General features: G+C 40.3%; 2 protein-coding genes across 2 annotated transcripts; one reads left to right on the top strand and one right to left on the bottom strand.

The window, feature by feature from the left end:
- LRRIQ4 (leucine rich repeats and IQ motif containing 4) lies at nt 1-8608 on the top strand (the record flags this gene model as incomplete). Its single annotated transcript, XM_083364874.1, has 5 exons — nt 1-1182; nt 3102-3275; nt 4872-5010; nt 5102-5298; nt 8465-8608. 5 exons carry the CDS (start codon nt 1-3, stop codon nt 8606-8608), a joined length of 1836 nt encoding a protein of 611 aa, XP_083221000.1.
- Nucleotides 8609-8722: 114 nt separating this feature from the next.
- On the bottom strand, nt 8723-24947 carry LRRC31 (leucine rich repeat containing 31). The gene is made up of 9 exons (XM_083363478.1): nt 24730-24947; nt 20465-20587; nt 18613-18780; nt 15668-15835; nt 13694-13861; nt 12621-12788; nt 11911-12078; nt 11098-11265; nt 8723-9488 (listed from the first exon to the last, which is right to left on the bottom strand). The coding sequence occupies exons 1-9, from the start codon at nt 24737-24739 to the stop codon at nt 9169-9171; spliced, it is 1461 nt and encodes a 486-aa protein (XP_083219604.1). The 5' UTR covers nt 24740-24947; the 3' UTR covers nt 8723-9168.
- Nucleotides 24948-25426: the final 479 nt, after the last annotated feature.

Genomic DNA, 25426 nt, shown 5'->3' with positions numbered 1-25426 from the left:
ATGTATTTCTCTTTCTGCTTCTGGGAAAACAGTTACGTGCCAATTGGTGTCTCCAAGACCTCTTATACTGCAAAAGCATCTGCTCTCCGCTCTGAAATTTTCCCTACCATTGTAGAATGTGAGAACCTGCCAAGAGCAGAGGAAGGGGATTTGAGTGAAGATGAAAGGATAATATACGAAGTTTTGGGGAACAAAGAATCAAAAGAGGAAATTCTGGTTCCAGTGCAGATCACAGACCGAATTTTTTTCGTTGATTTAGCCAACAGGAAATTGAAAACCATCCCATGGCAAGTGTTTGAGCTGGAAGACCTAGAGGAGCTACATCTGGAAAGAAATGAAATTTGTAGCATCCCAGGAGCAATAAGTAATCTTAAGAATATACAGGTTCTTTATTTGAATAATAACAGGATATCAGAGCTATGCGAGGAACTGGGAGAACTGAAATGTCTCCGAAGTTTGGATGTGAGCAGTAATCCACTTCCTTACAATACACTTACAGTCATCAGTAAAATAAGGCTCCTTTCTCATCTCAGGTTCTATGATTTAAATCTGGATGAATTTCCCGTGGAAATCTGCAAACACCTTCATCACTTGAAACTGCTGGGGCTCTCTAACAACAACCTAAAATGTCTTCCCAAGGAAATAGTGAATTTTACCAAACTTCAAGAGCTCTATCTAAAGGAGAATGGATTTGAACATTTTCCTTTGGAACTCTGTCAACTGCATAATCTAGAAATTATAGATCTTGAGAAAAATAATCTGAGTGTCATTCCAGATGAAATTTCATCCTTGCAGAATTTATCTCAATTTTATCTTGCCCGCAACAAGCTGACAATGGTGCCTGATTCACTGAGCAAGTGTTGTAAACTGTCTCTGCTTGATTTGTCAACAAATCAATTGTACAAACTCCCTCGGAGTTTAAAGCAATTGACAGAAATGAAGGAATTTAGCATATCGGGGAATGCCCTGGTTGGTTTTCCACGTCTGTTACGGCATTGGAAATGCCTTACTGTGGTTTACCTGAAGAATTGTGGCCTAAAAGAGTTACACCCTTCGTTTGGAAAACTAACCAATATAATAATTTTAGATTTAAGTGAAAATCTTCTGGAAGAATTTCCAGCGCAGATCTGTGCAATGGAAAATCTGGAGATATTGTCCCTGGATGACAATCAGATAAGTGAGGTATTTATCCATCATATTTTGATCCCAGTTCTTCTAGTCAGATGACCTCCAATAGTAAATTAAAATTCAATTAAGACAACCTTAAATACTTTTTAAAAGGACCAATAATTGTAGATTGTTACTAGATTTATGTCTTTGAAAACCACTGGTATACTTTACAGGGTGTGCCCAAAAGTATAAAAGATGAATAGAGGTAAAAATACAGAATCTTACCTGCTAGGGGCACTTCTCAAGTTTAGATTGTCAAATACAAAATAAACTTTTGGAAAACACAGGCCACTCAAGTTAAACCAACAATTCCATAAACATAATCACACACATTTTCATCTTTAAAAACATGGGAACCTATGCTTCGGGGCATGTAAAATAATAATAATAGTAGTTGTGATGTGTGTGCTTTTCTATCCCCTTAGTTTTTAAAAGGTCTTTTGTAACATAATTTTGTACTAAAAAGTGCAGTCTGAAATTAATGTTTTTTTTAACTTGAGCTATGGTGGCCAAGATCTGCTAGTTAGCTCAGCTCTCTCTCTCCCCACATGGGGCTAAGGAAATATGCAGATCTGAGTCAAAAAATATGGGGATCCTATGCAGGGGTGTCCACAGGTTGCGGTCAGAAATGTCAAGATTACTCCATCTGTTTGTTATGTGTGTTTGGTGGAGCTACAAATTGGTGGAGCTTTCACTGTGCCATTGTGGTTGCAAACCTTTTGGACCAGGGGTGTTAAACTGCTGGCCTGCGGGCTGGATGCATCATGCCAAAACCGTGCCCACCCCATTGCTGGCAGTAGGAAAAAAGTCACGATATGTTGTGACACGTCATGTGACATCACAAGTTTGACACCCTTGTTTTGGACCATGCCTTGCAGATACTTTCAGCCTGTGGTAGCTCACCCTGGTGGACCTCCATGAAATGTGTTTATAGAAACCCATCCTAAGATCATTCTCAAGTCTTCCAGATGTACTAGGGCAACAAATCTTATGACTGCCAGTCAGTTGAAAATTATGGGACTTGAGATCCCAACATATAGGTATTGGATAGGTATTCATATCTATACATATAAAATTGCACATGGTATCATTTTACCTGTAAATGATTTATTTAGTTTTAATCGTAATGTAAGGTGTGTGAACATCCACTTTAAACTTAATGTAAAGCGTCTTAAGCTCGTTTGTAAAAAAAAAGATTTTTGTAACAGAGTTGTCAAAATCTGGAATATCTTACCTAATTCAGTTGTCTCAGCTACTAAATTTCACAGTTCTAATTCTAACTTAAGTTCTGTGGACCTCACCCCGTATTTAAGAGATTCTTAAGGGAGTAAGTACACAAACATGCCTATTGTCCTTATCACATAATTTATTTTCATTTTGCTTGTTCAAATTTGTAATTTTCATTTGATAGATAAACAAAGAAACAAATGAATAAATAAATAGCATCTACAGCGCTTCTGGTGCTTGGTGACTTGATTCACATTTCCAGGCAGAATAAAATATCCTTTCATCTTCTAAAAGACATCATTTGTTATTATTATAATTCAGCTGGAGTTAGTGATCTTTTTTCTTAAGTCCCAGAAAGACTCACCAGGCATTACATACTGAGGGAGAGGAGGGGAAGAGAAGTTTAAAAAGGAGAAAGAGAATAAGGTTTTAGGATATTGGAGAATTCAAGTCGGTTAGTAGTCTCCAGGGGTGTCTGCCAGCTGGGGTTTCAAGAAAGTCAAGAGAGAGACCATAATCATGTGATCACAGCTGCCATCTTGATGTTTGTGAATCACCTGTAGATATCTTAGTGGTTTCCTGTTTTAGAAAGGGTACTTGGTAATCAATGACACTACTTCACGTAGAGAACTTTTAGAACCCATTTAAAATGTACAAACTGAATAATATGCATTTTCCCAAATCTGTATTTTGAAAACATCAAGATACCTCCAGGCGTAAATAAGCTTTATCAGCTAAAAAGCCTTGGTCTAACCGGCAACAGGTTCGTCTCGTTCCCTGAGGAAATATTCCATATTGTATCACTAGAGACACTCTACATGGGACAAGATACAGGGACCAAATTAACAGTTTTACCAGAGAATGTTAGCCAATTGCAGGTAAGAAAAAATACTAACATACAAATTGAAGAAAAGACATTTGCAATGTAAACAGCAATTGATCTCAGCTCCCAGAATTCCCCAACCATACTGGCTAGGGAATTCTGGGGGTTGAAGTCCACACATCTTAAAGTTGCTGAGTTTGAGAAACACTGATTTAGAATTCATTGCCTTTTGGACTTTTGGCTAAGATCAAGATTTTATAGAGTTTTGATCTGACTTTTTCCTCATTTCTTGGGTTAAGAAAAAAATAAAGGGCACATATGCATACTTATTAATCATTCTTTGCAAAAGGAAAAAAAATTGGTGATGCCACTGAAGCTAAGCAGTCAGCAGGTTTTCAATGTTCAAAGTGAGCTGCATTCTTTTTTCTTTTCTTTCTTTTCTTTTCTTTTTTTTTTAAAAAGCCTATCTGATTAACTTAACAGCTGCAAATGCTGTGCAAAGCTGAGGTTGGCATCTGTCAGGGGCATAAGGGATTCTGTATAGGTAGTCCTCCGCTTATGACAATTGAGCCCAACATTTCTGTTGCTAAGCAACACAGTTAATTTTGCTCCATTTTATGACCTTTCTTGACACAGTTTTTAAGTGAATCACTGCAGTTGTTAAGTTAGTAACACAGTTGTAAAGTGAATCTGGCTTCCTCATTGAGATTGTTTGTCAGAAGGTCACAAAAGGTGATTGGATGACCTCAAGACACTGCAGTGCCAAGCATCCAAATTTTGATTACATGACCATGGGGTTGCTCTAATGGTCATAAGTGTGATAAACTGGCTATGTCTTTTTTCCAATGCCGTTGTAACTCTGAACATTCACTAAACTAATGGTTGTAAGTTGAGGACTACCTGTAGGTCCTCACAAAATGTTGCCACAGAGAAAATGCTGCTAAGATCTTTCTTCACCATTTACTCTGGAGATGTGGGGTAAAAATACAGATCGATGGGATTCTATTGTCATCAAAGTCTTGGAATTTCCCACCGACTTTTAGAAGCACCAGGATATTATCAGTGTTTATTTTAATCTGTATTTTATAAATAACTCAAGGCGACTAACAATACTCCTTTCTCCTATCTCCCCCACAACAACTCTCTGAGGCGAGTTGGGCTGAAAGAGAGTGACCAGTCTAAAGTGATTCAACCGGCTTTCATGCCTGAGGCAGGATTAGAACTCACAGTCTTCCACTTTCTAGCCTGGTGCCTTAGTCACTACTAGATCAAACTGGCCTGCCCTATTTTGGTGTTGTTTTCTCATCTTCCCTGACTGAGCTGAACTCTGGTTTGGAAACTGTGAGTCCCCCATAAGTTGATCCTTGTGTTTTATCTCTTCACTGCAAGATTGCTGACTTACCTGAGATGTTACTCAGCAGGTAGACTCTTAGATAGTTTTGGGGCAAAGGAATGGAGATGGCAAGGATTCAGGAGACAGACATCCTAAAGTGGTCAGTTCTGTGGAAGGGCTTGCAGATTCAAATTTGCCTTCTTTTCCCATTTAAAATTAAATGTGGCTTCTCATTAAAGTTTTCTGAAGATTACTTTGAGTTTCTGGACAAGTCAGTAGCCACATCTGGCCAAATGGACATGTGCATTCCCCCCTTAGAATTTAAAAGAACTGTACATCGAAAACAACTTCTTGGAGTACCTTCCATCAAGCATAGGATTATTGAATAACCTGGAAATACTTGACGCTCATAACAACTTTCTTATAGAGCTGCCTGACTCCATATGCCAACTACAAGGTAAAAAGAAAAACACATACACAAAGAAAATTCTTGGCCTTCTTAGCCAACTTAGCTCATCATTATTATTATTTTTCTGATTTCTCTTTAGGTTTGCAGAAGCTATTACTCCATAACAACCAATTATTTCAAATCCCAGAGAACCTGGACAGTCTAGAAAAATTGCAAGTTCTATCACTGAAAGGGAATCCTATGATGGACCCACCAGTGGAGGTGTTTAGTCAAGGGTTGTCAGCCATATGGGAATATTTACAACAGGCAAGAAAAACAAAAGAGACAACCATAAAGGTATGAAGTTGGGAGAAGGAGGACAGTCAGAAGCATACAGGAGAACAGGTTAAATATCTAATGAAACATTCTTCATCTTAAACAGTTGGGGCAACATGGCCAGGTATGGATCAATAGTGTCTTTCCTGGGGAAAATGCTATGATCCTTAGTTCTTATGATCAAACTCCATTTTTCACTCATAAGAATGTAAAACCATGATTATGTGTAAATAATTATATGTGATGGCACGTGGGAATGATTTGGGGAGATAGGAGGAAGAGCTGAAGAGTAGACAATGGCCCATTGCAGGTAATCCTTGAGTTACCCCTATAATGGATGGAGTCTGCCCTTCACAAGTGTAACTCATGACAGTCGTAAAGTGGGTTGGTTACTCGACCAACCTGATTTTACCACCATTTTTTTGCACCAGACATTAAGTAACTCGCTGAGGTTGTTAAGTGAATCCTCAGTCATTAAGCAAACCAATAGATCGCTATGAGTGTGATTTTTACTGAAAACCAGAAGCAAATGCTGGTTTCAACAAAAATTTCATAAAATGCAATAATGTAACTGTGGGATGCTGTAAACAGCTTTAATTTTACCCTGGTTGCCAAGCATCCAAAGTGTGGTCATGTGACTGATGGAGCTTTGAATTCAGATTCCCCCCCCTCCATGTCTGTCATACAGACTAAGCAACCAAGTCGTAAGTTGAGGACTACCTGTAAAGGCAGCTGAGTCCACAGAAGGAAGTGGGGGGAGGCATGGCAAACCTCTTAGAAGGGACCCTGCATAGTTTCTTGGACTGTAAAGGTGAGGAGGGCAGAGGAGATGTACTTTCAGATTGTACTTGCAAGATCCTGCTTAGTGTAACCTTGCAGCAAAGACAGAGTTATTATTTCGGCATGTCCTTCTCACGAGGCTGGCATCCCGCTACTATCTTATTTGTATAAAAAAAGACAGCCATGAATATGCTCTAGGACGGTGGCCAGCAATTTTCTACTGGAGAAAGTGAATGGATGTAATTTCTTGCTATTTGTAAGAAATGACACTTTTAAGACGTTTAGTAATAAGCTTCTTTTTTTAAAAAAAAGCCAGGCACCAAATAGACTTACTGAAAAGCAGTGCTTTTTTTGTCATAGAATGCACCGGAATAGCATTCTGGCACCTTTTTTTTTTTGAAGGGAAGAACCGGCTCCTTCTAAGCCGCCATTGTGAGTAAGGCTCTGGCTCGGTGAAAGGAAGCTGCCTGGGGAAATCGGGGGCATCGAAGGTCGACCCGGAAACACTTTCACGACCCTGAAAGCAGACCTTCTTCTCGTGCCTTGGTTCATGGGGTCCTCACCCCCACGTTGGCCGCCAGGGACCAGGACTGGCTCCTGGAGTGAATCTCTTTGAGGGACCAGGCACACTCCCAAAGCAGCAGCACCACCGCCACCTTGGTTGCTCTGCCTCCGAAGGAAGCCTCTGGGTCATCAGAGGTGGAGGAGGATGAGGTCATCAGAGGCGGAGGAGGACGAGGGCCCTCTCAAAGGCCGTGGCAATGGCGTCCATCAGCTGATGCTGCTCACGTGATCTGCGCCTCGGAAGCTCCCTAAAGCAGGGGTAGGCAACCTCGGCTCTTTTATGACCTTTGGACTTCAACTCCCAGAATTCCTGAGTCAGCTATGCTGACTCAGGAATTCTGGAAGTTGAAGTCCATGAGTCATAAAAGAGCCGAGGTTGCCTACCCCTGCCCTAAAGCGTTTTCCCCCTTGCTCCGTAAAGGGCTTTCGTTTGGAGCCAGATTTGTGCTTGAGTTCCGGCACCTTTTTTTTTTAAGCACTGCCAAAAAGTATGACTAAACCATCACAATAGCCTAGGAAATTATGATCGATATAAAAAGTATAATCTGATTCGTGTGGGATTAGGGGGCAATAATGCTGAAAGAAAGGCAAATTGTACAGGTTTAATAATCTTGGTTATCATAAGCGGTACAGATTTGGATGGGAAAGAACAGGCTTTGGCTCAACCCGGCCAAGACTGAGTGGCTTTACGTACCGTCACCTCGTTTAGTCCAAGAGGTTCCATCTTTGATTATAGGAGGAGAGATGTTACCTCCCGTTGATAGAGCACGCAATCTGGGCATCCTCCTAGATTCACAACTCAGTTTTGAAGATCATATTGGAGTCGTAGCTAGGGGGGCATTTGCCCAGATTCGCCTAGTATACCAATTGCGCCCCTTTCTGGACCGAGATGCCCTACGTACAGTCACCCACGCACTTGTTACCTCCCGTATAGACTACTGCAATGCTCTCTACATGGGGCTGCCCTTGAAAACCACCCGGAGGCTTCAGCTGGTGCAGAATGCGGCTGCACGGGTAATGATGGGAGCTCCCCGATACTCCCATATAACACCTCTGCTCCATGAGCTGCATTGGTTACCGGTTGCCCTCCGGGTGAGATTTAAGGTGCTGGTACTTACCTTTAAATCCCTACATGGCTTAGGCCCGGGATACTTGCAGGACCATCTGCTACCGGGAACGAATTCCCATCGCCCAGTACGCTCACACAGAGAAGGCCTCCTCAGGGTACCGTCGGCTAGACAATGTCGGCTGGCGAACCCCAGGGGAAGGGCCTTCTCTGTGGGAGCGCCAGTCCTATGGAATCAGCTCCCCCCTGAGCTTCGGATGGCCCAAGATCTCCAGTCCTTTCGCCGCGGCCTCAAAACACTCCTTTTCCACCTGGCTGACCTGAACTGACAGGGATTTTAATTATGTTTACAATTTTTAATTTATTTTTAATTTTTAATTTTAATTTATTGCACAGATGACTTTAATTTTAATTTTATCTTAATTTCTGTACTTATTATATGTTATTGTTGTTAGCCGCCCTGAGTCCTTCGGGAGATAGGGCGGGATATAAGTCCCATTAATAAATAAATAAATAAATAAATAAATAAATAAATAAATAAATAAATAAATAAATAAATAAATAAATAAATGAAACGTGGCTTTAAATAAAGGGGCAGGATACTGAATGATGTGGGGGAAAATAGAAGAGTTACATTTTCTGTAATATTTTATGTCTGAATCAATGAACAAACCCACGTTTAGTAAGGAGGAGCTCAGTATAGCCCGTCCAGCATCTGCAAAGGGAACAACAGCCACCGTTAACTACAATTGGGCTTTTCCCCCCTCATTCCCACAGGTCCAGGCTTGGTGGCGTGGCCTAAGAGTGCGCAAAGGGATCGGAGCCTATTCAGAGATCCTGAAAATGATGAAGAAGGTCAAGAAAGAGAAAAAGGAGAAGAAAGGCAAGGAGAAAGAAAAACCCAAAGACAAGAAGAAATAATTATTTTGGGGGGCCGTGCAGGGGCTTTGGAAAGCCTTCGAGCAAAAGAACAGAAGGATTAAACACAAACGAGTATTATTTTTTAAAATCCCTGTTTAATCTTCAGAGGTAAATAAGTATTTACTGCTCAAAGAACATTTCATGTGGTTGGGGTGGGAAGCACGAAGAGAGATTGAGTTGACTATCCACCCATCAATAAGCGAAGACCAGATATTAGATGTCTAATATCAACCCTGAAATTTTCAAGTAAGCTTATAGCCGTGCTGGCCACATGACCTCAGAAATTGTCTTCGGACAACACTGGCTCCCTCCAATGGACAGCCATCATCCTCTAGAGTCGGACGCAACTGACAGGGAAAACTTTACCTTAGACATTAGACCTCCACCTTTCCTCTCCAACTTTTGGGCTGACTGAGGAGTTCTGGAAGTTGAAGTCCACAAATCTTAAAGTTACCAAGTCTGGAGACCCCTGCTGTAGCATTTTAGGTAAATTTGGAGAAAATAGGCATCAATCCACCAACTAGGCATTTGTATGCTACTCCAAAACTTTAGGCTCCATATCAAAGTTTGAAATGGACATTTCGTTTCTTATTCAGCCTGAAATCTTCAAGTAGCTTTTGCTGAGCTACAGAAAGAAGCCAACCATTTAGTTCTAGGTCTGTGAACAGAAGTAGCTGAGATAGGGCATCCAACAGCTTCCCCAGCCATTCCCCACAGCCACACCGTGATGATGGACGACAGCTAATATCCAATTCAGAAAGCTGCCCGAGAGCAGCTAGGCTTCCACAGAAGGTCTTCCATCCTTGGTCTGAAATATTGTTATTGTAGCTGAGGTCCAGGTTCTTTAGCTGAGCCAGATGCCCTGCCTGGATGATCAAAGCTGAAAGAAGCAACCAAAATAAATGTAGATAATGGGTTTAAAAACATACAAGCTGTACTCTCAGGTTGGGTTTTGTATCAGGAAAGAACAGGGATTGTGCTCTGGGGAAAGGAATGTCATAATGGAAAGCAGAGAGATTAGTGCCATCTCTCTTTCCAGTTGACATGCGTTTTATCTAAATTAGGCAACCATGGAGGTCTAAAAGAGTTCAGAAGAGAATATATGTAACTCAGGGTTGAACTGTGGGATCCTTGGTGCTTTTTGAGTTTGGTTGTTTTCTTGCAGAAGGTACATTGATGATGTTATCTATCTGGGTAGTGAAACATCTGCAAGAAAATGAGAGCACAAAAGATCCCAAAGTTCATCATCTTAGCTCTTCAAAATGAAAATATCAAAGCTTATAAATGCAGTAGCCTCAGAAAATACTTCCATATAAAAATTCCCTTTTATCTAGATGGCATTTCTTTTCTTGATAATAAAAGATTAGATAATATGGTCCTGACTATTTACTCAAAGAATTGAAGACACTGGAAGATATAGCTGGAATCCCTCTTGAGTATGGATACTGAACATAAATATTTCATAAAGTATATTTTTCCTATTTACTGCCTCCTTTTTATTATTCCTGATACAATACATAATTAACTAAAATAATTCTAGACACTTTACTAATAAGAACTATAACCTGCTGCCTAAATTTACTGGCTACATCTCTACCCAGTATTAGTTTGATATAATGTGCTCAGACTTGGTAGATATAAGTAGGTATATATGCCTATAATATTTTTAGAGAAAAGTTCATGCTTAGACCATAGTTATAACATCAAGTTCTATTTAAAAAGAATTAATAGAAGTTATGGTGTAGAGTCTAATATTTTCAATGTAATTAGAATTAAGCTATAAATTCAACATTTTCCTACATTGCCTAGACAGCACACTAAAAAGCAGAGACATCACCCTGTCAACAAAAGTGCGTATAGTCAAAGCTATGGTCTTCCCAGTTGCAATGTATGGCAGTGAAAGTTGGACCATAAGAAAGGCCGAGCGCCAAAGAATTGAGGCCTTTGAACTATGGTGCCGGAGAAGACTTCTGCGAGTCCCTTGGACTGCAAGGCGATCAAACCGGTCAGTCCTAGAGAAGATTAACCCTGACTGCTCTTTAGAAGGCCAGATCCTGAAGCTAAAACTCAAATACTTTGGCCACCTAATGAGAAGGAAGGACTCACTGGAGAAGAGCCTAATGCTGGGAAAGATTGAGGGCAATAGAAGAAGGGGATAACAGAGAATGAGGTGGCTGGATGGAGTCACTGAAGCAGTAGGCGTGAGCTTAAATGGACTCCAGAAGATGGTAGAGGACAGGAAGGCCTGGCGGAACGTTGTCCATAGGGTCGCAATGGGTCGGACACGACTTCGCAGCTAACAACAACAACAACAACAACAAGGTTGGGAAAGATTGTTACTATGGATTAGTTCACAATAAAAATGGAGCCATTTGACACTATTCTCCTGGGCAAACTTCCTTTGATATTTAGGAGATACATTATGCCCAATGAACAAACCAATATAGGTGTGGAGAAATGGAGGGGGTGGATAGAATTTCTGTACGTACCCAAATCAATCAAATCTTCATCCACCAAGCTGCAACTGCTCAGCCTTAACACTTGGATCTTGGAATTAGGGTTTATTGCTTTCAGAATCAGATTTAAGTTGCCACCAACACATTTATTCCAAGAAAGGTCTACTAGCTTCAGTTCAGGAAGATGAAAGACAGCATCAGCTGAAAAGTTTAACAACAACCCTTTGTATATTTTCAAAGAAAGGCGGTCCTAGGCATACAAATTAGATTTCTAAATATATCAAACCAACTTTCCAACATTTTGTTCCCCTTGAACCTTCTTTCATTACTACTAAGGAACAAAACCCTATTCAGGTAGCCCTTGACTTGCAACCAGTTGCTTAGCAACCGTTGTTCTACCTGGAACAAGGAAGTTGCGACATAGTTCCGAAGTTCCAATGGTCACTCCACCCCTGCAATCACATGACCACACTTTGGGCATTCAGCAACATGGCTGCATTTATGTCTACTTGCAGCATCCCACAGACATATATTATCACATTTTATAATGGTTTTAGATTTTAGAAATGTACAAATGGATTAAGGGCCCAATATATTTTAAATAAAGAATTCTTCCCAAAGGATTTTGTTTTGAATTTTAAAAATTGGACATTAGATGGAACTAAAAGGAACTAAACACTGGACATGCTGAAGGATATCTTTTAATAATGGACCCAGATATTAATTTTAAGAGTGTCTGCCTCTATAGGCAGATTATACATAAAAGATCTTGGAAGATGAACAGGTTCTACCAGAAAGAGGAGGAGGACACAAAGAGGCAAAGACAGAATTTCACTCTATTCTTACCTAGAGACAGAAATGAATCATGTTGCAAGGCACAATTGTTGAGGAGCACAGATATCAGTTTTGGTAAAAATCGGAGTCTGCTAAGAAGATGATAGGTAGATATCCCTACATTTGCATTTGAGGATAAATTCAGCTCCCGAAGATTTGACAAAAGAGGTATTATCTGGGCTGGGGGGAAAATAGATAACAGAGATAATACGGTAAAATTAAGAAGAATTTATTTTGAATCCATTAATATATAACCAGCTCCATGTATTGGCCTGGGAGACTTTCTTCTATTCTTTGCTTTCCCCAGTTGCTTGAACACAACATTTATAAGTTATTTGAAAAATGGAATAATAGTAAGAGCTTAAAAAGAAATGGAACAATATCAGTCTTAGGAGATAATGCAACTTGACCATTATAGCCAATATTTAAGAAAGCCCTCACTTGAAGAGTGTCTTCTGTTGAAGTAATGATCTCATTGCATTAAACTATCTCTGACAACCCATTAAAGGTGATTTAATTGATTAGACTGGGATATTTATCTCACTTAACCGAGCAGACAAATCTATTTCTCTGCTGTAATTTTCAATAATGGCCCTGCTCTCAGCTTTTGTTAAAAACCTGGGAGAATTCATGATCCCAGTTTTGCATGGGCCAACAAACACTGCTTCTCACAGCTAAATGATTTTACAATTCATTATAAGGCATTTCCACATATTTCTTACATAAAACCAACATGTCCTCTTCTGTAATACAACACTGATGAAGATTCAGGATTTCAAGTTTACTTAAACTGGCCAAATGACCAGCCAAAGACTGGAAAACTCCTCCAATCAATTTATTACATGATACGTCTAATGTTCTCAATTCCGATAAATATTGGAAAGCAGCATCTGAAATAGGTAAGTTTTTATTAATTATATAATTACACACATTTGAGATATTTATTTGTACAACAGATAAACCATATTTCATCCATAAGGATGGGATTCAAGGATGTACACAATGCTACAAAAAGATTAACATAATATAATAATGCTGAATTTACGTAGCCAAAAGGATAAATGTCGTTTAACTGATTGTTAACCATATTCACTCTTATGCTAGTTTTCTTTTGTCAGAATTGTGGTTGAAGCATAATCTAATTTTGATTAGCTCAGAATTAAGATGTGAATGGAAGTTATTAAGTTATCAAATTTTAGTTTCAATATTTTTTCTATAAAAGTTCTAACATCACTAAGAGGTAGCACATTTAAAATATTCTTATGCAAAAACATCTAAATTTTCTGTTCATAACTTGCATTTATTTCAAGAATCCTTATTCTGAATGTTAACAAAGTTTACATTATTTCAAGCAATCAGTTTTCAAAATGCTGAATTTAACAAAGTGATGCTTAAGATCAGTATTTTAGCTAAACAATCATTTAAAAAACGGAAAAATGTCTAAAATGTAAAATTAAATTCAATTTATGAACAATTCAGCTTTAATTACAGTAGTGAAACAACTCTGTAGCTTGACGGGCTAGATCCTACTTTTGTTGGTCCTCCTTCAGATGGAATGATATGTGGGCTTATGTCAAAATGTGATTTTTACTTCAAACCCCAACTTTTTTTAAAAGGATTTTATTGAATTTTATAGGGTTAGGAATAAAATAGGATCGGGCTGAAGCCCCAACTTTTTATGCTTTGACCATACCAGCCTTCGTCATGTTGTTTTCAATCCCCACCCAAAAAAATTGGATACAAATTTACTTATGAAAAAAAATAATCTCAGCTCCCAATCAACACCTATAATTACCTATGGAATGGAAGCCATCTTGCTCTAATCCACATGTGTTCAGATTTAATACTTGCAAGCTTGAAACAAACTGTAATTCCTGAGCAATACTTTTAAGGCTACATCCCAATTTTACATTGATTGACAAGTCCAGAATTTTGAGGCTGGGGATCCTACTTAGAAGCCGAGCTGAAAATAAGACAGATGCAGTTAAGAACACTGGAATACAGGATAGCAGAGAGTTGCAAAGAATTTTTAAAAAATAGTTTACTGCTTAGGAAATTACCCAAACATTTCTGAACTATGATCACTAAAGAAATATCACAGAGACATTTTAATAAAGTTTCTGAAAATTCTTGTAATGGATTCCAGGTGTCTGAGAAACTACACCTACCATATTGGAAAAGGAATTCTCTCTTGACCATTTATGACTAACATCTGAGGTCTGGGCTAGAAAATCTTTAGATTGTGCAGTCCCCAACCTCTTATCTCCAGATCTGCCCAGGAAAACATCCTCAGAATTCAGCACCAAATCACCAAATATTATTTATAACAACAAATGAAGGAAATAAAATATCTTAAGCCTTTGACTGGCTCAAATTTAAATATTAAAAGTTATATAACACAATAGCCATTAAGTCTTGAGATAACACCATTACAGCAGCATCAAGTGCACCTACTTGCATGGTACCCTAATATTACTAATATGTATTCTAGGGAACAGACACTTCTATTATTGGATAAATCATCCCTATCTGCCATGTTGATTCTTTCATGATGTAGAATAAACACCACATCCTATTCTGCTGTTACATATAAAAGAGATTAAGGCTACAATTTCCAGTGGCTTTCAAACATTGTGGGACATATAGATATGGATATAGATATAAATATTGTAAACTATGGTGTTCATGTTTCTTTCCCTAATTTTGCCTGCTATTTATTTTTATAGTTATTTTCCTAAGTTTGCAACAGTTCAATAAATAAATATTAAGCTATATTTTTGCTAGCTGAAGTAAGTGCCATGAGTGCTTGCTCTGATTTGGAGATACAGTTGGATGTTCTGGATGTGTCCTGCATGCAAATTAAACTGGAAATTATCCACAGTAATTGTCCAGTTCACATGACCAGCCTTTTGTCTCCCGATTCTTCTGACTTCCAGGATAAAATGGACCAAGACTGGTCTATTCCTTGCCTTCCCATCCCAGCCTAACTCTGTTGTACGCACAATATAATGCACACAACAAAAGCAGGGATGATGTTCCCTATACGTGGAAATTGCGATAGATAGTGAAAGCAACCTTGGAAGACACGAAGAAGAGCCAAAGCATGGGCAACAGCCTGATAAGAGAAATTTTAGTCCAAAGGAGGAATGAGGGTGTCTCAGAAGAGACCCTCCCTACTTCTATGGAACGTAAAGGCAGGGGAGTGAGGAAGCATTTGTTAGATACTGTTACTGTAACCCTACAACAAAGGTAGCATTTAGGTAAAGGTAAAGGTTTCCCCGCACATGTGTGCTAGTCGTTTCTGACTCTAGGGGCCGGTGCTCATCTCCGTTTCAAAGCCGAAGAGCCAGCGCTTGTCTGAGGACATCTCCATGGTCATGTGGCCGGCATGACTAGACGCCAAAGGCACACGGAACGCTGTTACCTTCCCACCGTAGTGGTCCCTATTTTTCTACTTGCATTTTTACGTGCTTTCAAACTGCTAGGTTGGCAGAAGCTGGGACGAGTAACAGGCACTCACTCTGTTACGCGGCGCTCGGGATTCGACCCACCAAACTGCCGACCTTCTGATCGACAAGCTCAGTGTCCTAACCCACTGAGCCACCACGTCCCAGGTAGCATTTAGTCCTCATGATTTTGCTTTCCTGTCTGGACCACTCAGAAGAGCTTGAAAATCATGAGTTCATTCAATCAGACACTTAGTTTGAAGAATAAGCTAATACAGTGAATACTCCAAAGATGTTAGTATCTCTCTGCCACAGAATCTTACCTATTGATTTGCCATCTTCCTGAGTAAGACAGCAATCTGTTACTTTTAATGTATGGAGTTTAGAGCCTTTGAGGATTTTGGAGCTTAGAAGGGAAAGCCTTCCCCCAATGCCAGGATTCCATGATAAATCCAGTATTTCAAGATGAGGAATTCCTTCTATTGCTTCTCCTGTAAAAAAAAAGCATTTGGGATTCCTTGTGGTGTTTTGGATATTGAACTGAATATGCAAAAAGTATCACATACGTATGAAACTATTGAAGATTTCAGTCGTTGATAGAGAGGTAAAGAATCTACAGATTAGGTTTCCCTCAATTGTTTTACTGTTCTTCATTTCCATAGTAGCTAGAGAACGTATTTGAACTAATTTGTACTAATGTGCCTATTTTTTCCACACTTCTTTACACATTGCAAACCATTTTGTGTAAACAAAAATACCTGTCATGCCTCCGTCTGAGCTTGAATCTGAGGAAGAAATGGAGCTGGAACAGGACCCTATGGAGACCGAGGGAGAGGTGTCTGTGGCTTCAGAGGACTGTGGGGAAGAGCAGGCCGAGGCAAGCCAGGGCCCTTCAGGATTGGAACAGGGGAGACAGAGTTCAGGTGATGAGCAAGACCCCCACACACACACACACCTGATCCTAGAGCACGGAGAATGGAGAGAAGGAGGGAACAATGCAGGCAGGCTCAATTACTCAGGAGGAGAGCATTCTGCCCCACTCCACAAGGCACACTTGGGGATTGAGATTTAAGGAGCCGCTGTGGGGCAGGGCATTTGTCGGGAACAAACGCTGATTCATTGGAGTGTTGTGTATTGTCGCTCTTGTTCTGTGCCTTCGGTTTGGAAACCTGGAAACCTTGACTATTGGACTGGCTGACCATGTGGATTGAATGTTTTAAGACCTCTGGATGTATTTTGGATTCTCTCTTTTGAAAACTGCTCAGGCAAGCTTGGATTCAAACGGACTAGGACTCCTTAAGTTTATCTTTTCTTCCTTGTTATCTCTATGGCCTTGAGTTCAGCAAGGGATATGCGTGTGTGATCTTTTGTTGGAGGCTTGCCAGCAAACGTGGGAGCATTTGGGGAAAATTGGGACCAATAAAAGGAACTGTTTGAATTGCCAGCTGACTGCATTGCCTCTGTGCTGTGCCCTGGGTCAACACAATACCACTTTGAATCCAATTTTCCTGAATAGATGTGTTGCTGTGCCATTACAGTATGTTCAGGAATATGTGCATTTTTATCTATTATTTTTTTTACACAGGTTCCAGTGTAAAATGAAATATGCTATACTGATATAGTGAGAAAATGCATTTCAATATTGGGACAGCAATCTTAATTTTGAAAGATAATTGAGGTGTGTTTTTTGTATTGTCTAAAAAATGCAAAATTGGAGGATCAAACATGAACAGAGTAAATTTCTCTCCTATCAGTAATCACTGCTGTTATGTATGAAGGCTCCTGCATGGCAACAGCCACCAGGGGGCGTTGGCCTGAACGGTTTTGTCGGGAAACCCAGTTTCGGCGGGAAACCTAGGGCCAACCCCATTGGTTGTTCGCCTACCTGGCTAGGTATTTAAGAAGGCCAGGTAACCCTCATTCCCCAGTATGCTACCCCCCTTCCAATAAAGAGCTGAACACGTACTCCGGCTGGCGTCTCTTCCTTGCGTCAGACCCACTACACAATAGCATCATCAGCATCATCATCACCAGCACACAGGGTTCTCAACATGGGGGACCTGGTCTGGGCAAGGAACTATGGGGCAGGGCATCCATGGGTTCCGGGGACAGTGGTTGAGAAAACTGGACCCCTCTCTTACATCATAGGGGTGGAGGGGGACAGACACATGAGGCGTCACATTGACCAGCTCAGAGGAAGGGTCCCTGAGTGCACCACACATGCCCATCAGAACAGCCACACCCCAGAGGAGGTCACCACAACTGGAAACAACCCAGAACCGGAACCAGAGGAGGAGGGCCTCCTGCAGCCAGCTCTGCGCAACCCAGCACAGATGCCCCACGAACCGGCTGTCCAAGTACAGGGCCGAGCCACACCCAGATGGTCCACCCGGCCCCACAGGACACCTGCCTATCTAGCGGACTATGTGTGCAAGTGACCACCCCACAGTTGCCTTGCATTACACACATTGTATATAGTTAAATTGTTATAGTTGTATGTGGTTCTTCTCTAAGGGGGGGAGGGGTGTTATGTATGAAGGCTCCTGCATGGCAACAGCCACCAGGGGGCGTTGGCCTGAACGGTTTTGGCGGGAAACCCAGTTTCGGTGGGAAACCTAGGGCCAACCCCATTGGTTGTTCGCCTACCTGGCTAGGTATTTAAGGAGGCCAGGTAACCCACATTCGCCAGTACGCTACCCCCCTTCCAATAAAGAGCTGAACACGTACTCCGGCTGGCGTCTCTTCCTTGCGTCGGACCCACTACACAATAACTGCGGCAGCTTTTAGTGGTTGTTTTCTACCATGAAGGGAATACAGACCTTATCTGGAGAAAACAGATGATACAAGTAGCCACGGCTTTTTTTCTCATAGAACGCTCAGAACGGAGTTCCGGCACCTTTTTTGGATGGAACCTTGTAGGGTAGGCAAAGTGGGTTGTATGACATATGTGAGTTCTGGCACCTTTTTCTTTTACAAAAAAAGCACTGCAAGTGGCAGAGCTTCTGGCTAGAAGGCCAGCCTTCCTTTTTCCTCAGGGCCTGACCATCCAAATACTGCCTGGGTCATGGAGATGTGGAAGGAGAAGAATTTAGACTTCAAATCAGATTCAATATCTTCCCCTGCTTTAGCGTCAGGATGGGCCCAGGTGTATGCTAGAGACAATTCAAAGCAGTTCTATATTTTGCAATTTCACCCATCATCTATCATTCTCTTTAATAACATAGTCAATTGGGGTAACTCTGTGGATTCTACTACTACTAAATGGTACCTAAACATCCTATGTCCTTGGTCGTGAGTCTGCAGCTGTTCAGCTGGAGGACTTTCAGCTCTTGCAGGTGTTTAAACTGAAGGGCCAGATGTTCTAGTTTTCCTCCTATGAAGTCATTCCAGGAAAGATCAATCTCCTCCAAATCTGGCAGCAGTGATAGTACAGTAGCTAAAAGGCAGTCAAGCAACAGAGAAAGATTGCTAACACATGGCAAGGCTAGAACATGAATGAATGTTATTTCTGGTAAATTAAACTCCTGCATCCAAGTTTATTTAAGGCTAACAGTAGGCCACACCAATGCAATCTATGTCTCTACTACTGTACTGTATATACTTGGGAGGTGGCAGTAGAAGTGGAGTCACGAAGATAAAAGCATGGGTGTGAAATAATGGCTCCGTTCACCCTAAACTCATCTAACCACATCTTTGTGTGTTCTGTAAACCTAGACTATGTAATTAAATATGCTCCTCTTTAAAACTTTTGCTGGTCCTTTATTCCCTGTGCAGTTGAAAGAGCAGCATCACAGTTAACCAGAGTGAAGCAGGTTGTGTGAACAACCCTTGGCTATATTTTCACACATTGATTCACACACAGGTGCTATGATGTAGCACTAAGAAAACAAGTCTGATGAAGTTTTGAGCATATATATTTTCCTGGTTTTTTTCCCTCTCCTCTCTAGCCACAAGGAGATGGAAAGGTTTACAGTACATTTCTATTTAATGCTATTTAATGTTACAAACCGCAGATAGCTCTAACAATACCTTGCTCTAATAAGCCTGCTTTGTAAATGGTAAATTAAAGATGGCTCATTTTAATAAATTATTAAGCAGTAAATAGCAATCACAAAATGCTTATTATTACACAGTAATAAAAATAAGTAGATCATCTTTCTTTTGATTTACAACTCTCAACAGCATTAAAAAAAGAAGCAGAGAGAGAAAAGAAATGTGAAACCTAGCTTTGCATTCCCATAAGGTAAACTCTTTATTGTTTTGTGGAAATGCAGCAGTTGAATGAGTTAATGAATTAATGTTAATTCCTCATGTCTATTGCAGCAAAATAAATTATAGTCTCAAGGCACCTTAAAGACGAGTAGATATTGTTATGTCGTGGGCTCTGGTGATCCGGAATGAAGACACACAGTTGTTCAGAGAGTAACACATCCTTTATTAGTTATGACAGACCTTAACCTGGGCTGTGCCCAGCCACTATATATATATATATATATATATATATATATATATATATATATATATATATATATATATATATATATATATATATATATATATATACAGTCCAACCCTCTAGCAGCAGCCAATAGAATGGAACCCATGCTTCCCGCCAAGGTAGACCAATTGCAAGGCTGGAGACGGTCTGTCTAGGTTTCAAAGGAGCCGTTGGCTCACGTGGTGTGGTACCACAAGCTCAGTACATAACAGATATTATGTGGAATAAATTTCTGTGGATGGAATTCATTAAATACATTCCCACTGGGTGGAAAGGAAGAACTGAAAAATTTACAACAAAAGTACATACAATGCAGGAAATACAGCCTAGTGGCTGAGGGAATTCTGGGAGTTGGTCCACTCATCTTAAAGTTGCTGATGTTGAGACACATGGCTCTAAATTGTTAAAAAAAAGTTTTTTAGGAAAGGGCTTGAAGTAAGGAGTAAGGAAGAGGCTGGAAAGTTAAAGAGAAAGAAGATTCCACATAAGAAGAGCAGATTGAGATGTTCCAAATTTTACAAATACAAAGTTGATTCTTGAAGGGCCTCTAGAGAAGATAATTGATGCATGTTCGTGTATATATATATATATATGAAAAGAAATATCACAGAAGTATACTCACTCAGCTCCGTTATATCCACTACATCCAATGTACAATTGTTTAAATCCAACTTCTTGTCAGAGGGCAATCTGCCCATTTTTTTCCAGAACTGCTGAACTCTCCAATGACATGACATTGTTTCTGCTTGAAAAGTAGAAGGCAGCAAGTTATTTGCTGAACAAAGAAACTAGAAACATACCATTTCAGCATCTACCAACAAAGCTAAGCCAGGCAGCATGGACTATCTGACCCTCTTTGTGAGGCCTCTAATTGCCCTAGTTTTGGAAATACAAAGGCATCCTTGGTGAATAAAGTTGACGAAAATGAATGGACTTCGCCAGCTATGAATATGAAAGATATTAGGCCAGGAACTGGGAGACTATGAGTTCCAGTTCTGCCTTAGGCACAGAAGCCAGGCAGGCGATTCTGAGCCCATTACTTTCCCTAGGTAACGCTAGGAAGAAGAAAGCAAGGGGAGATCACTTCTAAAAAAAAGAAAAGTTGCCAAGCAATCTGCACAGAATTGTCCAGGAACTCACCAGGAATCAAGACGGACGTAAAGGCATGCAATTAGTTACCTTAGTTGAGACACAAGTAGTCAGACAAGTTTCTTGAGTGTAAATGTTGACACAATTTTGCTGACTCATTTTAGTGCCTTCGTAAAAATGTGTCTTTGCCTTATCAAAGTATATTCAGTCATATTACTTTTGCGTGCAACATATGAATTATTACAAAACTCATATTTTTCTCCTTGAAGCGAAAGCTTAAATGTTGGGTTGTGGGGGTTCTTTCCCCCCCCCCATATTTACAAATGTTTCTATTATCTAGGACTCTTGGAAATATTTATTGTTACCATGAAGTGAAATAAGCTACTGGGTGTTATGAACTGTTCCTGGTTTGCTGATCTGATGCCATCACTTGTTTAAGTACTGGTTAATAGTTGTGTGATAAAGAGGGAATCTGTTGTGATCTGCTTTGTTCTCGTCTTTGTCTGACCTTATGCTATTTCTTATGAATTGTTCACAGCTTTCCTAGATAAGCAAGAGATGGTACCACTACCACCCAAGCAGAACCAGAACAAGACAATGACGCTCACAGAGTTACAATATCTCAGAGGTTGCCACAAAGAAGAGGGAGTCAAGCTATTCTTCAGCATACCTGAAGGCAGACAAGAAGAGACGGATGGAAACTAATCAAGGAGAGAAGCAACCTAGAACTAAGGAGAAACTTCCTAACTGTTAGAACAATTAACCAGTGGAACAACCTGCCTCCAGAAGCTGTAAATGCTCCAACACTGGAAGTTTTTAAGAAGAGACTGGACAGCCATTTGCCTGAAATGGTATAGGGTTTCCTGCCTGAGCAGGGGGTTGGACTAGATGACCTCCAAGATCCCTTCCAACTTTATTATTATTATTGATCATCGTACAGTCAGCCAGATGTTCAGACTGGATTTGGCATTTTTGTCTACCTATTGAGTCCTTACCAAGGACCTGGGATAGGCAGATGTGGATGTTTGATGGTATTACAGATATCGTCGTAGGATAGAAGCAATTCCTAGTAAGGCTGCGTTTTGCAGTTGACTAATGGCAAATTTGTCAATGCTAATGGTGTTCAAGTGGTGCTCCAGTTATTATTATTATTATTGTTGTTGTTGTTGTTGTTGTTGTAGTACCTCTTGGCCATTGGTTATTAGGCTGACCTCTTTGAAAATCATGCTCTTTTCTAAAATCAGTTTGTACATACATCATTTAAGAGCTAAATGGCTTTGTCTAAGACTCATCATCAATTTTAAACTGTTCTTCTCAGTCTGCTTAAAAAGGACTCAATGTTCTTTTGGTTCACTGAAAGAATTTCTAGTATATTCAGTGGGACTTAATTTGAGCTCCAAGGGAATTGCACACTTCAGTTGAGTGTTCAGTTGAGTAATAGTATGACTGAAAGCTACACCTGTGAACTTCATAGCAACGTGGCAATTTGAATTTATTGTTCTTACACTCAAGCATAGCAATATATGAAATGATTGAGTTTATTTGAACTGGAACAATTAAATATACAACCATTCTTATTAGGGCAACTGTGTTTTCAGTCAACTAATCTACAAAGGAGACAAACCAAAATGTTTAGCCCGCTAGTCCCAAAGGTGCTTTTCAAAAGGCAACTGGATTTTCTTGGTTTTTTTTTCCCCTTGAAGACATTTCACTTCTCATCCAAGAAGCATCTTCAGTTCTGGCTGAATGGTGGAGAATAGATTGATTTATATTGTTTGCAGTCATCTGGCTATTAGCACTCTGAAGGTCGGTCATTAGCTCTCTGAGAGTTGTTGAGGCCACTTGGGGGTTTATCTGTACTCTCAGGGTCAGATGAATTAGAGGGCAATTGGGTGTGGAACCTTCTTGGGACTGCTGAAAGAACTGTGTTTTAAACAGAGGATAGGTGGTTTCCTATCCACCCCCTCTGTTGAGAGAGGGCTGATCAGTTTTAATCAGGGCTTTTTTTGTCATAGAATGCTCAGAACGGAGGTCCGGCACCTTTTTTGGATGGAATCTTGTAGGGTAGGCAAGGCGGGTTGTATGACATTGTGTGAGTTCTGGCACCTTTTTCTTTTACAGAAAAAGCACTGGTTTTTAATATAGATGGTCTCTCTGACTTCTCTTAATATCCCTAGAGGAACCACTGGACCTATTAAGGTAAAGGTAAAGGTTTCCCCGCACATGCGTGCTAGTCGTTTCCAACTCTAGGGGCCGGTGCTCATCTCCGTTTCAAAGCCAAAGAGCCAGCGCTTGTCTGAGGACGTCTCCGTGGTCATGTGGCTGGCATGACTAGACGCTAAAGGTGCATGGAACGCTGTTACTGTTCTGAACCAGCCCTCTTCTGGCCTTGTAAAGGCAAACCCCTATTTAAGAAGAAGAGACTGGAGAGCTTCCAAGGCTAAAAGGCATCTGCCAAGATTTAATTACGCAGTTAACAAAAACACAAGAGCTTGTCTTCTCAAGCGGAAAAGTTGCTTTCAGCAACCAGCCCCTCCCCAAACACTCCTTTTATAGAGAGCTCAGGGCGTGGTCTCCCTGTGCCTCCTCCCGAGGAGTCTCACAGCCTTTCTTTGTTTGTTCCTGCTCGACTGCCTCCTGCGTCGGGCGTCCTTGAACAGGGCCAGCTGTGGGTCATCTTCCTCCGCACTCTCGGGCTCACGCAGCTGAGAAGAGGTCCCCGGCTGAGGACTCTGCAAAGCCTCCAAATCATCATCAGCCGGTTCGTTTCCCTCCTCCCCCACATCTGAGTCATCCGATACATCGGAGCCGGCTGTCGGACCCACAGGCTGGCCCTGAGTCACAACAGTTACCTTCCCACCGTAGTGGTCCCTATTTTTCTATTTGCATTTTTACGTGCTTTTGAACTGCTAGGTTGGCAGAAGCTGGGATGAGTAACAGGCGCTCACTCTGTTACATGGTACTCGGGATTCGACCCGCCAAACTGCCAACCTTCTGATCGACAAGCTCAGCGTCCTAACCCACTGAGCCACCGCGTCCCTTTTTTGGACCTATTAATTATTGTTTATTTTTGTGAGCTCTTTCTCCTAACCTTAAAATACACCTGTTATGACATAAGAAGAAATACACTTCAGTGTTGGTCACATACTGGCAATGTCTTCAGTGGGAACTGGAGTAAAGACCTAAGCGATAGGTCACAATAGCTCATATCTTATTTGCACTCATGCAAACATGGGTTCAATGGGGCAGGGAAAGTATTCACAACCATGTCATCTTGCAAATGCAACATCTTAAGGTAAAGTTGTATGATAATGTCATTGCATACATCATCAAAGCTTGCTATGGATGCCCCTGAATGCAAATTACTTAGTGATATCTCTACATAAGTAACAATTTGACTATGCTTGAACAGAATTTGAAAAGGAAGCAGCAAATAAAATTTGTTCTGTGTATAAGCTGGATGGAAGAAAGAATTCTAGTAGAAATCTGAGGAAAATAGGAATTTGTTAAACATTAATGAAAGCATTTATGTTTAGCTAGTGTCTCTGTGTGTGTGTGTGTGTGTGTGTGTGTGAGTGTGTATGATAGCTTTAGTCCAGATATATTATCAGCTTTATGTGATCTCTTTAAATAAACATTACACATTGTTTCTCATTGGAACTTGCAATCTTCTCATCTCCCATTAAAAACAAGGTTCATATGCACTAATATACACAAAAATAAGGCATATTTTAAAGGGTTTTTTTCTTTTAAATGTTGAAAAACTTCACAGAATACATTTTAAATCAAGCAACTTACCTTTGCCCATGCACTGTAAAACTGTTTCTCACTTGTAAATTAAATCAGCCTTGGCAATGGGATTTTCAACATGGGCTCTTGATCATTTTAACTGTTTCACTGTGCTTCAGTTCTTCTTGGACAATTTCTGCTGTTAACATAACTTTCCTGAAATAAGTGGTAAATTTTGGAAGAAGAGACCAAAAGCCAAACTACTTCTATTCTAAAAATCTGTGGCAGATTTCAAAAACTTAGAGAGATGTTGCTCCAAGCAATTTTTTTTCTCAATTGATTTTGGTTCTTTTCTTTTCACCCAAATTTTGCTAAAGATTTAGTAAATAGTTTTGCTTGGATATTTCATTTAAATCTTCCTTCCTTCCTTCCTTCCTTCCTTCCTTCCTTCCTTCCTTCCTTCCTTCCTTCCTTCCTTCCTTTTCTGCTGTTCCAAAACTAAAAGGAGAATAATTTTGTAGACTTTGATCCCACAGGCTGCTACATGTGACACTTTGCTGCATTACATTTGTTTTCCAAGGGTTGAGTCAATTTATAGCTCAAATTTCAATACTTCAAGAACATGTTCAGTGTATTCTCTAATCTTTTACTCCCTCTAGTTTTAAGGATAAATTGATGCACTCTGAGAAAATTGTGGAACCAAATAACTAAGAAAATTAATATCATAAGTAAAAGGAAGTGATCTCAGAAATAACTTCTTTTTGTT

This window comes from Vipera ursinii (assembly GCF_947247035.1).
Source record: "Vipera ursinii genome assembly, chromosome: 5".
Taxonomy (NCBI): domain Eukaryota; kingdom Metazoa; phylum Chordata; class Lepidosauria; order Squamata; family Viperidae; genus Vipera; species Vipera ursinii.
This window is presented reverse-complemented; position numbering and strand designations above follow the sequence as displayed.